Source organism: Hypanus sabinus, chromosome 11, assembly GCF_030144855.1.
Source record: "Hypanus sabinus isolate sHypSab1 chromosome 11, sHypSab1.hap1, whole genome shotgun sequence".
NCBI lineage: Eukaryota > Metazoa > Chordata > Chondrichthyes > Myliobatiformes > Dasyatidae > Hypanus > Hypanus sabinus.
In genome coordinates, this window is record NC_082716.1 from 46,166,993 (window position 1) to 46,180,939 (window position 13,947).

At 39.4% G+C, this 13,947-nt stretch overlaps 1 protein-coding gene across 4 annotated transcripts in view; it reads left to right on the plus strand.

Moving 5' to 3' along the window:
* Positions 1-13,947, plus strand: part of spata6 (spermatogenesis associated 6) — a 76,256-nt gene that overhangs the window by 18,480 nt on the left and 43,829 nt on the right. For all 4 annotated transcript variants that reach the window (XM_059984264.1, XM_059984263.1, XM_059984265.1 and 1 more), the window contains exon 5: positions 6,454-6,578. In XM_059984264.1, the coding sequence (XP_059840247.1) occupies positions 6,454-6,578 (125 nt within the window). The remainder of the gene's footprint in view (positions 1-6,453; positions 6,579-13,947) is intronic.

The window sequence follows — 13,947 nt, forward strand, 5'->3', positions numbered from 1 at the left end:
TGGGGTGAGGGCTGAAGTGTCTTTATGTCCATCCCAAATGTCCTCTTTCTTTAAGAATTGTGGTTTCCCTTCTGCCATCATCAATGATGCCCTCACCTGCATCTCCTCCATTTCCCGCACTTCAGCCCTCACCCTATCCTCCCGTCACCACAACCGTGTCCCCCTTGTCTTCACCTACCACCCCACCAGCCTCCAGATCCAGCTTATTATCCTCCGCAACTTCTGCCACCTTCAACGGGACCCCACCTCTAAGGACCTCTCTACCCCTCTCTGCTTTTCGCAGGGATCGTTTCCTCCGTGACTGCCTGGTCCACACGTCCCTCCCCACGGATCTCCCACCTGGCACTTATCCCTGCAAGCATAAGTGCTACATCTATCACTACACCTCATCTCTTACCACCGTTCAGGGCCCCAAACAGTCCTTCCAGGTGAGGCAACACTTCACTTGTGAGTCTGTTGGGGTAATCTATTGCATCCGGTGCTCCCGGTGTGGCCTCCTCTACATCGGCGAGACCTGACGCAGATTGGGGGACCGCTTCATCGAGCAGCTCCGCTCCATCCACCACAACAGACAGGTTCTCCCGGTTGCCACTCACTTCAACTCTCCCTCTCATTCCCATTCCCATTTGGATATGTCCATACATGGCCTCCTCTACTGCCATGATGAAGCCAAACTTCGGTTGGAGGAACAACATCTCATATACTGTCTCACATACCCCTTGGCATGAACATCGAATTCTCCAACTTCCGGTGATTCCCTCCCTCTCCCTTCCCCATCCCATCTCTACTCTGTCTCCTCTTGTAGCTGCCTATCACCTCTCATGACTCTGCCTTCTTCTACTAGCCATAGTGCTTTCCCCTTAGATTCCTTCTTCACCTCTCCTGCCTATCCCCTCCCTGCTTCCCCTCCCCCACCCCTTGATCTTTCCTCTGATTGGTTTTCCACCCTCTCCCCACCTTCTTTATAGGGCCCCTGCCCCTTCCTTCTTTAGTCCTGATAAGGGTTTCGACCCAAGACGTTGACTGCTTCTTTCAATGGATGCTGCCTGAACTGCTGAGTTGAGTACAGTTAAGTCAATCATTAGGAACTGGAAAGAAATTGGCACAGCTGTGAATCTGCCTAGAGCAGACCGTCCTCAGAAACAAGTGACTGTGCAAGAAGGGGACTAGTGAGGGAGGCCACCAAGAGACCTATGAGAACTCTGGAGGAGTTATAAGCTTCAGTGGCTGAGATGGGAGAGGCTACACATAAAACAACTGTTGCCCAGGTGTTTCACCAGTTGCAGCTTTATGGAAGAGTGGCAAAGAGAAAGTCACTGTTGGGGGCAGGGGAGAAGACTCACGTGAAATCTCGGCTGGAGGTTGTCAGAAGGCATGTGGGAGACTGTGAAATCAGTTGGAAGAAGGTTCTATGGTCTGATGAAACCAAAATTGAGTTTTCTGGCCATCAGACTAAATGCTACATTTGGCATAAGCCAAACACTGCACATTATCAGATTAAGTCCACCCATTCAGCAAATGTGGGCTGCTTTGGGAAGTTAGTAATCATAATTTATGAATGAATTTATCATGGGAAAGGGTGAACAGTGTAATCTGGAAAAACAGCTATGAAAAGGAGTAAACAATCAATGTTTTGGGCTAAAACTCTTCAAGACTGGAAAGGAAGGTGGGAGGAAGGGAGGAAGAAGTACAAGGTGGTAGGTGATAGTTGAAATCAGGAGAGGGGGAAGAGGTTAAGTAAAGAGCTGGGAAGTTGATTGACATCTGATGAGCTCATAATAGTTGGACTGAGAACACTTCCCGAAGGAACTCCTACATTGATATCCTGGGGCTAGACTAATTGGCTTTCAATAACCACAGCCATCTTCTTTTGTACAACGTGTAATATGATCCATTGTGTCAGTTTTAAATTTTGCTGGCTAGATGTTAATGCAATTGTATAAGTCTTCATTTGGGATGTTGTCTAGTCCTAAAGTGTCCTTTGTATTCTCAGTCGTCATCTGACAACGTCAAATTATGAACATCAATCTGCCAATTTATTCCCTCCATTGCTTTCTATCTCATAGCCAATTCTCTGTCCATGGTAGTATATTACCTCAGATGTCGTGTGCTCTTGTCTTGATTAATCTCTATGTGGGACTTAATCAAATTCATTCTGCAACTCTTAAGTGCACCATACTTTCTGGTTTCCTTATTATTTATTCTATCAATCACATGAGCCCTGATCTACTTCTCTGCTCTAATACAGTTCAGTGAAAGTTTGGAGATAAAGTACCTAATAGTTTTTTTTTACTATGACATGTTATAGCTGGCAAATTCTGTACCTAAATTCAAGAATACATGGTCATAATCACCATTCCTGGTGGTTTTCAGACAACAGCTTCTGATGACAATACTGTGTTGCATTTTACAGCTCCACTAATTTACCATCCCATTTGTCTTGCACCATCATCCTCATCACTAAGTACTTCCTTCTTTATCAGATATCTTTCACCACATCATTGGAAAGTATATAGAGGACATTCAAAAAATGTTGCTGGGATTTTAGTTAAGAGGAAAAGTGAATGATTTATACTTTGAGGAGTATGCTACAAGCAAGGAGAGGGAATAAATAAAAAGTGTACAAAATTCTGAGGTGCATAGAAAAAATAGATTAAATGGTTAGAGGTGGGAAGCGTGAGCTGCTTTAAGCTCCTGGGTGTCATCATCTTGGAGGTTCTATCCTGGGGAAAAAATACTGAAGCAAACATGAAGATACAGCAGCGGCTTACTCCTAGGAGATTGAGGAGATTTGGTACGACACCAAACACACATGTAATTTTCTATGTATAGCAGAGAGCATTCTGACTGGTGGCACAGTATGGAGGCTCCAGTGCACAGGAATGCAAGAGGCCACAGAGCGTTGTTACCTTGTTGTGGGCATAACCTTTGCTACCATAGAGTATATCTTCACGAAGCAGAACTTCAAGAAGGTGACATCCAACACTTAGGATCCTCACTGTCCAGGACATGCACTCTTCCCATTATTACCATCAAGGAGGTAAAGGAGCTTGAAGACCCACGCTCAATGATTTGGAAACAACCTCTTTCCCCCTCCCCCCCGCTATCAGATTGCTGAATGGTCCATGAACCTATGAATACTACCTCATTTTTCTTTTTTCTTTGCACTCTATTTATTTAAGCTTTATCTTACTGGAGTTGCCTGACATTCAGCAGAAAATGCCATTAACCAGACTGTAAGAAAGTACAACAGGAGGTGATAATTTTACCTTCCCTCTCACCTTCCATCCAAATTACTGTTCTTTCCTCTTACAGTGAATCCCTGGAAACAGTCTAAAGCTTTTTTTTTGCACTGCCTCTATGGCAAGTTTTTTATGTTCTTGGATCAGGACAGCAAAATTCTACACATTACTCCAGGTGACCTCTTAGCAAAGCTTAACACAATGTAATAAGACTTTCTTGCTTCTGTAATCAAACCCCCTCATTACAAAAATTGACGTATCATTTGCTCTTCAAATTGCCCAATGGCTTCAGTGACTTGTGTATAAGAACATCTACATTCTACTTCTCGCTTTTCGTGTTAACTTACATTGCCATATTCTCACCCACTCACTTAGTTGTCTATTTTCCCCTGAAGCCACCTTGCATCCTGTTCCATACTCACAATCCTCTCTTGATTAATACTGTTACCAAACTTGCAAATATGGCACTTGGCTCCCTCCACTGAACTGTTGATACAGATTGGGTTCTAAATATTGACCTCTGTGGTTCAGACAAAATTACTTTGATCTGAAGAGTCAACTCTATTGATTATCCCGTAGATGCAGCATGACCTGCTAAACTTTAATGGTATTGTTTCAGGTAAATGGTATTGTTTCATTTCTGCCACCATGATTTTGTTCAGTTTTAAAACAAACTGGTGGTTTTGTGGTCATTTAAATAATGTAGAATTGCAAAGTTAAAAATTTCTGCATTATTTGCTCATTTCAAATAACATTAAGTGAAATTCTACTGAAAGTATACTGTGATAGAGTTGGCATTTAAAAGTCTTTGAGATGTTAGTTTGTATATTGTGATCTCAGTTTGCAACTTTGCCCTGTTAACATCTGTTATTTTGTAGGAGGGGAATTTAAAAATTTGACAGGGATATGAATAACTATTACTAAAAATCATACTTGAACAATGCACATTATTTCCATGCTGAGCAGCAAACAGTAGTTGAGAGAATATTTTCTTTAATACTTTGTTCTGCTCTATAATCTATCTTTCTATTTTGGCTCAGACTTACAATGAATGCATTTGAAAAATTGCAGTTTTGTTGCATGTTGTGTACTGTCAATTACAGAACTTGACCAACACCATCCACTTGCTCCTTCAAAATTACTCTAGTTAATCAGAAGCTAGAAAATGGTGCTGTGGTTGATGACGAGTTTTGATCTTGATGAATGGCCTGCTCCTATTTATCAAGCATTTGTTTTTGTTTGAGGTCCCAAGTGATTGGAAGCTCAGAGTCACCTGGACAGAACTGAGATGCTCAGTAAAGAACTTGCCCAATATATCTTTGGCCTCCCTGTAAAATAGGTCCTGCATAGATCTGCAAATGCGTAACATTAAATTAATAAAAGTACAAGTAAATTGTTGCTTCACCTGAAAGCAATATTCACAGCACTAACTAGTGGAAAAAGTTGAGGTAAAATTGCATCTCCTATGTTTATATCAGCAAGGAAAAAATCATGTTCTGTACCACTACTACATGTACATTTATCATTAATGAATTTCCCACATATGATTGCAAAGATTATCAGTGGTCTTACTGCTGAGTTGGAGAACTGGTTTGTGCTCGTGTGAATGCAGTATAAGGAGAGGGTAACAGAGTCCTTCAGATGAAATCTTAATCTAAGTTTGTGAACATTTGCTAAAATTTAGATTTTAACAGTTTTATTGTAATATTTGAAGAACAAGAAATTCTACTAAAGCTGTCATTTAAAAGATACAGATAATCAAGTTATTAATTAAATTGCTTATAGAATTTTGTTTATTGTGCACAAAATTAATTTCCACCCTTTACTACATAAAATAGTGAGTCCAGTCCTTTGGTAAATCATTGCTAAAACATTCAGAATGTCTTAAACATATGATAAAGGACATAGAAATAAAAATTCTTTTGTCATACAATTGTGTTCAGTTCATTTTATTTCCAATGTAAATGTTAACAATATGACATGATTAATTGATTGGCATTGTTTTAACATGCATCAGGATTTCCTCTGAATTTGTGTAGTTTTTACCTCCGCTTCCTTGGAGTTCAATGGTAGGAATAGAACCAAAACTCATTGGACTATGACATTAACTGTAATTGGGTCTGAACTTGAAACATTGACTGTCCATTAAACATTGTAAATGCTGCCTGACCTGCTGAGTTCATTCAACATCTTGTGTGTTGCTCTAGGTTTTTAGTATGTACAGTCTTTCTTGTGTCTTAGATTTGCTGTTAATCCTCTTAGTTCTTACTCTCATGTGTGGAAAGGACTGTACAGACATCCACTTGAGGATTAATTTGGCACATTTGAACTGGCTTGACCTTCTGCGTGATAGATTTTCCTATCGTGATTCTAGCAACAGGAGAGTTGCGTCATTAGTGCTAGTTAAAGACATGCTGAAGTTCTTACAAATCAGTCTTTGTTCTGTTATGAAACAAAGAACAGGACGACTGTGAGGCAGGAAGAGGAGCAGAGTTGTTAAGAGGATATGGGTGTGTCAAATTAGTTTTATCAATTGTAAAGGTTTTACCATTGTTATCATCTCCCAACCATATAATAATTACAGCACGGAACCAGGCCATCTCGGCCCTTCTAGTCTGTGTCGAACGCTTACTTTCACCTAGTCCCACTGACCTGCTCTCAGCCCATAACCCTCCATTCCTTTTCTGTCCATATACCTATCCAATTTTTTTTTTAAATGACAAAATCGAACCTGACTCTACCACTCCTACTGGAAGCTCGTTCTACACAGCTACCACTCTCTGAGTAAAGAAGTTCTCCCTCATGTTACCCCTAAACTTTTGCCCCCTAACTCTCAACTCATGTCCTCTTGTTTGAATCTCCCCTACCCTCAATGGAAAAAGCCTATCCACGTCAACTCTATCTATCCCTCTCATAATTTTATATACCTCTATCAAGTCCCCCCCCCCCCCAACATTCTATGCTCCAAAGAATAAAGACCTAACTTGTTCAACCTTTCTCTGTAACTTAGGTGCAGAAACCCAGGTACCAAATTATTGTTCTTGTATTATCTTTTTCAGCACCAGTCAAGCATTTGGCACACTCACCCTTATTTCAGTGTTCATTGCCTAATGGGGCAATGAGGGGTTAGGGGTTCTGAATTGCTATTATTGCAGAAGAGAAATGGGTCATAAGTTTCAAGGTATGATATCTTCAAAATATTTCTTTGCAGTGGGTGAAACACTGTCTATTTATGAGCAGAACACGAGGGAGTTTCTTTATCCGGGTCAGAGGCTAACACCAAGCTATCCAGGAATGGACAGAGAACTATTAATGAAAAGATCAATTGATTTTCCTGTAAGTATTGATGTACAGTTAATGCAGAATATATATTACATTGCAACATATTTTCCAAAATTTCATTCTAGTGTTACGTATCCCGTAACTGGATAACTTACTAGCAAAGATAGAGAGGTCTGTTGAAGTCTGATGTCACTATTTTCAAACGTTTTTATTTATAAAGGGGCACAAAAGTAAGGTTAATGCAAACATTCAGATAATGCACATCACCAATACGCAATCTAAAGCCCGGATATAGTCATAATCATCATTAATCTTGGCTGCTGTCTAGGGGATAATATTTTTCTGTCCATTGGAAATCTAAAGAGTCATTCAAAAGTCTTTCGAGGAATTGCTGGGTGTCACGTGTCTTAGAGGAATCGGTGAGAACGAAAAGAAGACTTGCCCGTATCTTTTGACCACTCCATTAAAATCAGGGGAGCGTTGGTTTCCCCGTTGATAGTTCGAAGTCCTTCTCGGTAGTATCAGCCACCCGCTCCCCAGGCAAAGGAGTTAGGAGCACACGTGGCGCTGAGTGGTTTCCAGCTCTCCTGGGAGTGTTGAGCGAGCAAGTTCCTCTGGTGCATCGCTAGGGTACTGCCTCCTGCAGTCCACTTTTATCTTTACTTGCAGAGTTGTAGATGTCCATCAAAGTAGGGGGATGCAATCTCCACCCCCACATGGCCCGAGGGTGTTCAGGTTCATGGTAGTTGTCACGTAGCCGGGACTTGCACGTGACCCAGGTGCCTCTAAGAACAAATGGTCAAAACCGTTGCATTGTCTCTCACTTCCGAGTCCCGAATTAATAGCGATCTTGCGATTCTCCGGAAGGAGGGGGCTGCTCCTGCTCCTTCGGCCCCTCAGAGCTGTGGTACCTTCATAACACTAACAAGTAATCATCTTTAAGAAATTGAAGGTGAATTTAAGGTTTATCAAGTTCAAATATAGTACCTCTGCTGAAAGAGACAAGAATCCATTTTAGGCATATCGTATTAGAAAAAGGAAGTATTATTTTACTTTGACAGTATTATCACCCCTCTGCATAAGCAAGACAGTTTGCATAAATTGGGAAGCATTTATCTGCCCAGTGACCTAGATTAAACTTGGCTGCTGAAGGTAATAAGTCTGCTAGGCTAACTTATTACGCAGCTCAGTATACACAATGCTCTTCCACACATCACAGCTTCTTCTGTACTGTGCTTTCTGACTGAGCAGCAACTAACATGATCTTTTTGAACAGCACTAGTGACAAGAATGGAGAACTTAATAGGATACAACACTTGAAAATTGCATGCAAATTTGCTAAGATTTTACATTTGAAAAATTTAATTCAAACTTTTTCCAACAGCATAATATCAAACTATTAATCCAAAGCTTCTTAGTTAACCTTAAAGTAGAATCTGATTTTAATGGAAACAGTTGTGTTTTAAATATTATTTATAATTATTGTAGTTCATCATCTGTGTATGACAATGTATATTTTAAATTCTTTTCTTTCAATTTTAAACTGTAACCCTTTTCAATCTTTATAGACTACTCCCATGCTGTGGGGGTTGGGGAGCTTATTCTTATGGTTTTCTGTAATGCAAATCTGTGTTATCTGCACATACATCAAGAAATGAGTTGAAAGCAATGTATTGTGTTATTTATTGGCTTTTCATTTAAATTTCTGGGAAATAAATTTTATTATGCATCTCAAACTTGTATGATTAAGGAATTCAGTAAGCGTGAATTTCTGTTATCTAAATTTCAGTAATACGGGGATTGACTGTATTTGAATATAAGCTGAGAGAAGTATCACTTTTTATGTTCTTATGGGTAGAAAATTCAAGTTATTTTTGGTTGAGAGAGAAGTTTATTTCTAGAACTAGGTTTCTGGAGATCTATGACTCCAAATTAGCAGCTGATGACTTCACAAATGGAATCAATGCCAATTCAGTTCCAGTGTTTTTGTTGCCTATTAGCAAATTAGGCAGGCATTGAATGTAGCATGTGATGATGCAGTGATTAGATTTTGGAGTTTATTGAGAATTAGTGGCCATTGGAAAGTGCTCAAGAAGACTTGTTTCTTTGTTCTTACCAGTAAGAACAGGAATTCCATTGCCTTCCCAGCAAAACTATGGATTTGGTCTAGTCTGCTTACTTCCTGAACCCAATTCCCTACCCACAGAATTTACATGTAGATTGGCTGGATACTTAATTTGAGTATACCTGGTGTTACGTACCCTGTAACTGGGTGTCTAACCAGCAGAGAAAGAAGAATCCGTTGGAGTCTGGTGGTACCAAACTAAAGTTGTTTATTAATAAAAATAAGCAAAACCATATCAATAATGCAAAAAAAAATATATAAAACAAGTTAGCAGTAATAAACCTAAAAGTGTAGTAATAATAATAATAATCAATAATAAACAAGCTCTATCGATGTCTAGGGGTAAATAAATTGTCATAGAAAAGTTTAAAGTTCAGTTCATGAGTGCTGATGTAGTTATGGTTGTTGTAATCGTTGGAGAGAGAGAGTGAGCGAGATGTAACAGCTACAGACAGGCAAACCTTCCTTTGCTTTCTTAATCCGTCGTATCGGTGTGTTCAATCAGTTATGACCTCTCCGTCCTTCTGCTAGACCGTTCTTCTGTGGTGGACTCATCACCCTGGCATGAGTGGACACATACACAAGTCCCCACCAGCCCTGCTTTAACACTGATTGCCTTAATGACCGGCCTCCTGGTTCGGTCTTTGAAGCCCCCACCTTTCTTGTGGGTTCCAACACTCAATCAGTGTCCACTGGCATGTCTGGATGGTGTCTCTCCAGACCTGTCTTTTATCCCTACTCACGGGGACTCGGCTATCCATCAATTCTGAATGACTGTGTCCATCAAATAAGGCCACTCCTTCAGTCCACTGAGGAATGTTCATGAGCAAACTATTGTCCTTGCAACGAAACAGTAAATAATTCAAAAAGGAGTCACGATACGGTTAATTAGCAATTTCACCCTCTCTCTTATCTATCGCCGATGTTCTTGCTTGTTTTTCCATCTCTCTTTCTCATGGTCAGCATAGTAACAGTAATAGTTCGTGTTTCTCTGGGGGGATGGTTAACTCTTCAACCCATTGTCCATCAGGTCTGTTCATCACCCATGACACTGGGAAGCAACACTGGCGTGAATCAGTGGCCTCTGATATTAGCATCATGAGCTAGAAATCTGCCTATTGCACAAATAAAGCTCTGGTTTTGTTTTTTTTTTAAGTGGTATATTTTGGAATCATGTCTGAAGACAAAATTGCTGACAGTTATTTACAAGATTTTTCAGTTCATATTGGAATCATATTGCGAAAGTGAATGTAGGTTAAGTGTAGAGTGCCAGCTTAAATGCGTTAGAAAATTGTTCTTGATGGTTTTGCAAATAAGCTATTATGATTGTGCTTGTATCAGCAGCACCACATTTTCACAACAATGCCATTGCTGTCTCTGACCAAAGATTATTTCAGTGAATTAAGGAGTTAATAATATTATGAATTGTTGGCTCACCATTGAATTCACCATTGGTGGACATTGATTGTCATTAAATCCTTTGCAAAAACATAATATTAGAAGACCGATGTCATTCACAGACAAGCCAGACCTACATATCATTCGAAATATCACCTTCAAAATTTGAGTTGAACTTTTAACCATTTTGGCCTAAAATTATAAAAAGGCTTGTCAGATCTCTTCTGATATTGTAACTGTGGGTAAAGGAAAAGTTGTTATGATGATAACAACATTGTAGTACTTGATGGATTATATATTTTTTTTGCATGTAAAATTTGGTTAAATTTTTCTGAATATAGAACTTGCTTCCATAAACATAAATATGACAATTTATTTTTTTTGGAGGAACACTGAAGAAATAGCAGCCTTTCATTATTGACATATTTATAAGGCATTTAAAATGGTTCTTGAAAAAATATTCAAGGTCATTTCAAAACAAAGTTCTAATAATCAAGATTTATCCTCTTGCCATAATATGATCATGTGTTAGTGGCTAAGTTGTTTATATATTGAAATACTTAAATTAACATTTGAATGCCTATTAAAATATTTTGTTTGAACTACTTATTGTGCTCAAAAAGATATTTCATTAAGCAGGGAAGATTAAATACATTCAATCTACAATTTGCAGTTTCTCAAGATCCATTAGAAATAAGAGCACACATTTTACAAAATTAAAACAACCTTCAAGGGATTAATGTGGTGGGCACTATGTGTACATTATAATATTCAGATTGCCTTTCTGCAATCTGATTGCTTTTCTGTCATCCAACCAAATAGATCTTGCTCATTGCTATTAACATCAAATCTATCACAAAGAAAAATTTGCTCAATTCCTTTTCAGTTGATTGCTGATTAGGAATTGCCCTTTCTCAAAATATGTTTGCTCATTTATCTGTTTCAGACAATATACCTTGGGAGTTGAGATATTCCTGTATTTTCATTGAAGACTCTTAGGATGGCCACAAGACTTTTTGTCTTGATCACCTCACTACAGGCAATAATCTTCTGGAGCTAGTTATTAAGATTGAGGTCAAAGTTGAGTTTATTGTCTTGTGCACAAATACATGTATGCACCTGACCAATTAAAAACTTACTTGCAGCAGTATGATAGACACATATAAGCAGTATTTGTGAGAAAAACGTGCAAGATTTTGATAAACAAAGTTAATCAGAATAAAAAAAGTTCATTTTTGTGGAAAGTGGTCAGAGTGTTAATAATGTTGCTAAGCTGTAGTAATTAGATTTAGCTGGTTGGTTAAGAACATCCTTGGTGCACCTCAAGGATGCATGCTTAACTGACTGCTGTATTCTCTCTACACCCATGACTGTGTATTCTCTCTACACCCATGACTAGGCACAGTTCAAATGCCATCTATAAATTTCCTGTTGACAACTATTGTTGGCAGAATTTCAGATGGTGACAAGAAGGTGTACAGGATCAAGCAAAGTGGTGCCACAGCAACAACCTTACACTCCATGTCAGTAAGACCATAGAACTGATTGTGGACTTCAGAAAGTGTAAGATGAAAATATGCCAGTCCTCTAGAGGGATCAGAAGTGTAAAGAGTGAGCAATTTCAAGTTCCTGGGTATCAGCTTCTCTGTGGATCTATGCTGGGCCCAATGTATTTATGCTACAAAGAAGGTACTGCAGCAGCTATATTTCATTAGAAGTTTGAGGAGATTTGGTATGTTACCAAGGACGCTCCCAAATTTCTACAGATGTACCATGGAGAGCATTTTAACTGGCTGCAAAACATCTGGTATGGAGGTGTGGGGGGGGGGGGCGTTGGGGGCTACTGCACAGGATTAAAAGAAGCTGCAGAAAGTTGTGAACTCTATCAGCTGCATCATGGGCACTAGCCTCTGTAGCATCCAGAACATCTTCAAGAAGCGAAGCATCAAAAAGCATCCATCAGTTCCCCAGCATCCACAACATGCCCTCTTCTCATTGCTACCTTGAGGAAGGAGGTACAGAAGGATGAAGGCACACACTCAATGATTCAGGAACAACTTCTTCCCTTCTACCATCAGATTTCTGAATGGACATTGAGTCTATGGACACTACCTCACTACTTATTTAACTATTTTATGTATATACAATAAATATACTTATTGTAATTCACAGTTTTTATTACTATGTATTGTGTTGCTGCTATGAAAGCCCCAAATTTCACAACATTCGCCAGTGATATTAAATCTGATTTTGGATGAAGGGAAGTAGCTGTTCTTAAACTTGGTAGCATGGGACTTCGGACTACTCTATCTCCTGCCTGATGATAGCTGTGAAAAGATGGCATGGTGCAGATGGTGGGGATTTTTTATATTAAATATTGCCTCCTGGAGGTAATACAAGTTGTGGGAGGGATATGCCTGGGATGTGGGTAGAATCCAATACTTTAGTTTCTTATGCTCCTGCACCTTTGAATTGCCATTGAAGATCATGATGCAACCAGCCAGGGTACATTTAAGTGTAGGTTTTAGTGTTCAATGATAAGCTGAACTTTCTTAATCTCCTGAGAAAGTAATGATACTGGCATGATTTCCTTGTGATTGCATCTATGTACTGGCCCAGGATGAGCCATCGGATAGAGTAACACCCAGGAATTTAAAATTATTGACTCTTTGGTGTAGACCAGTGCATGATCATCCTCTTTCCCCTTCCTGAAGTCAACAATCAGCTCTTTAGTTCAGCTGATAAGCGAGAGGTTTTTGCAGTACTTATTGAACCATGTAACTTATCTTGCTCCTGTAAGTTGACCCATCACCACCTATAATTCATCCATCAACAGCGGCGCTGTAGTAGATTTGAAGATGATATAGGAGCTGCATTTAGCCACACTGTCATGTATGTATGGAGATAGAGCAGAGAGCTAAGCACACAGGCTTGAATTGTACCTGTGTTAGTGGTTAGTGAAGAGGAGCTGCAACTTTCCTAAAACTGTATAAGTATTGGATGTAAGAATGATATAAACTAGAAACTTCTGCCACTGCTAGCATTGCCACAAGGCAGATGACTGTTTATAAAGCAGAACAGAAGCCGTTGGAGGAAAAGTATTGAGTGAAGGTATGAGCAGGAGGTCATTAAAGGAAAATAACAAGTGCAGTGCACATTTATGTAGTGCTTTAATAAACAAAACATTCCTAAGAACTTTATCAAACAATATGAAGACTGCATACAGTTTTCAAAAGCTTTGTTAAAAGCATGGGTATATGGAGAATCTTAAAGGAGCAAGCTCAGATGAGAGAGAGAGAGAAATTTTATGAGAGGGTGAAAGGGTATAGAGAAAGCAACTATTAATTTGTCAGTGATTTGGGAGTTCTTTTGAAACTTGTTTTCTCTAGAGTGTCAGAGGCTGAAAGGAGTTTACAGAAATTGAGAGGTGTTGATAAATTAGACAGAGTTCTTTCCTCAGGATGGAAATGTCAAGTACTAGACGGCATAGGTTGAAGGGGAAAGTTTAAAGGAAGTTTCTTTTATACATAAGTTAGTGCTTAGATTAGGCTGCCAGGGTGATGCTGGAGGCAGATATCATAGTGGTGCTTAAAAGGCATTTAGTCAGAGAATGAAGTGATATGGATAAAAACACAAAATGCTGGCAGAACTCAGCAGGCCAGACAGCATCTATGGGAGGAGGTAGTGACAACGTTTTGGGCCAAAACCCTTCATCAGGATTGTAGTAACATGGGATGATCAAGGGGGTATAAGAAGTGTGGGTAGGGATGAAGTAGAGAGCTAGGAAATTTTAGGCTACAGGGAAATGGGCTAGGGGGAAGGTGGAGAATTATGGGAAATAAAAGAGAAAGAAAGGTAGGGCTGGGGTGGAGATTAGTGAGGGGGAAAAACGGAGAGAAA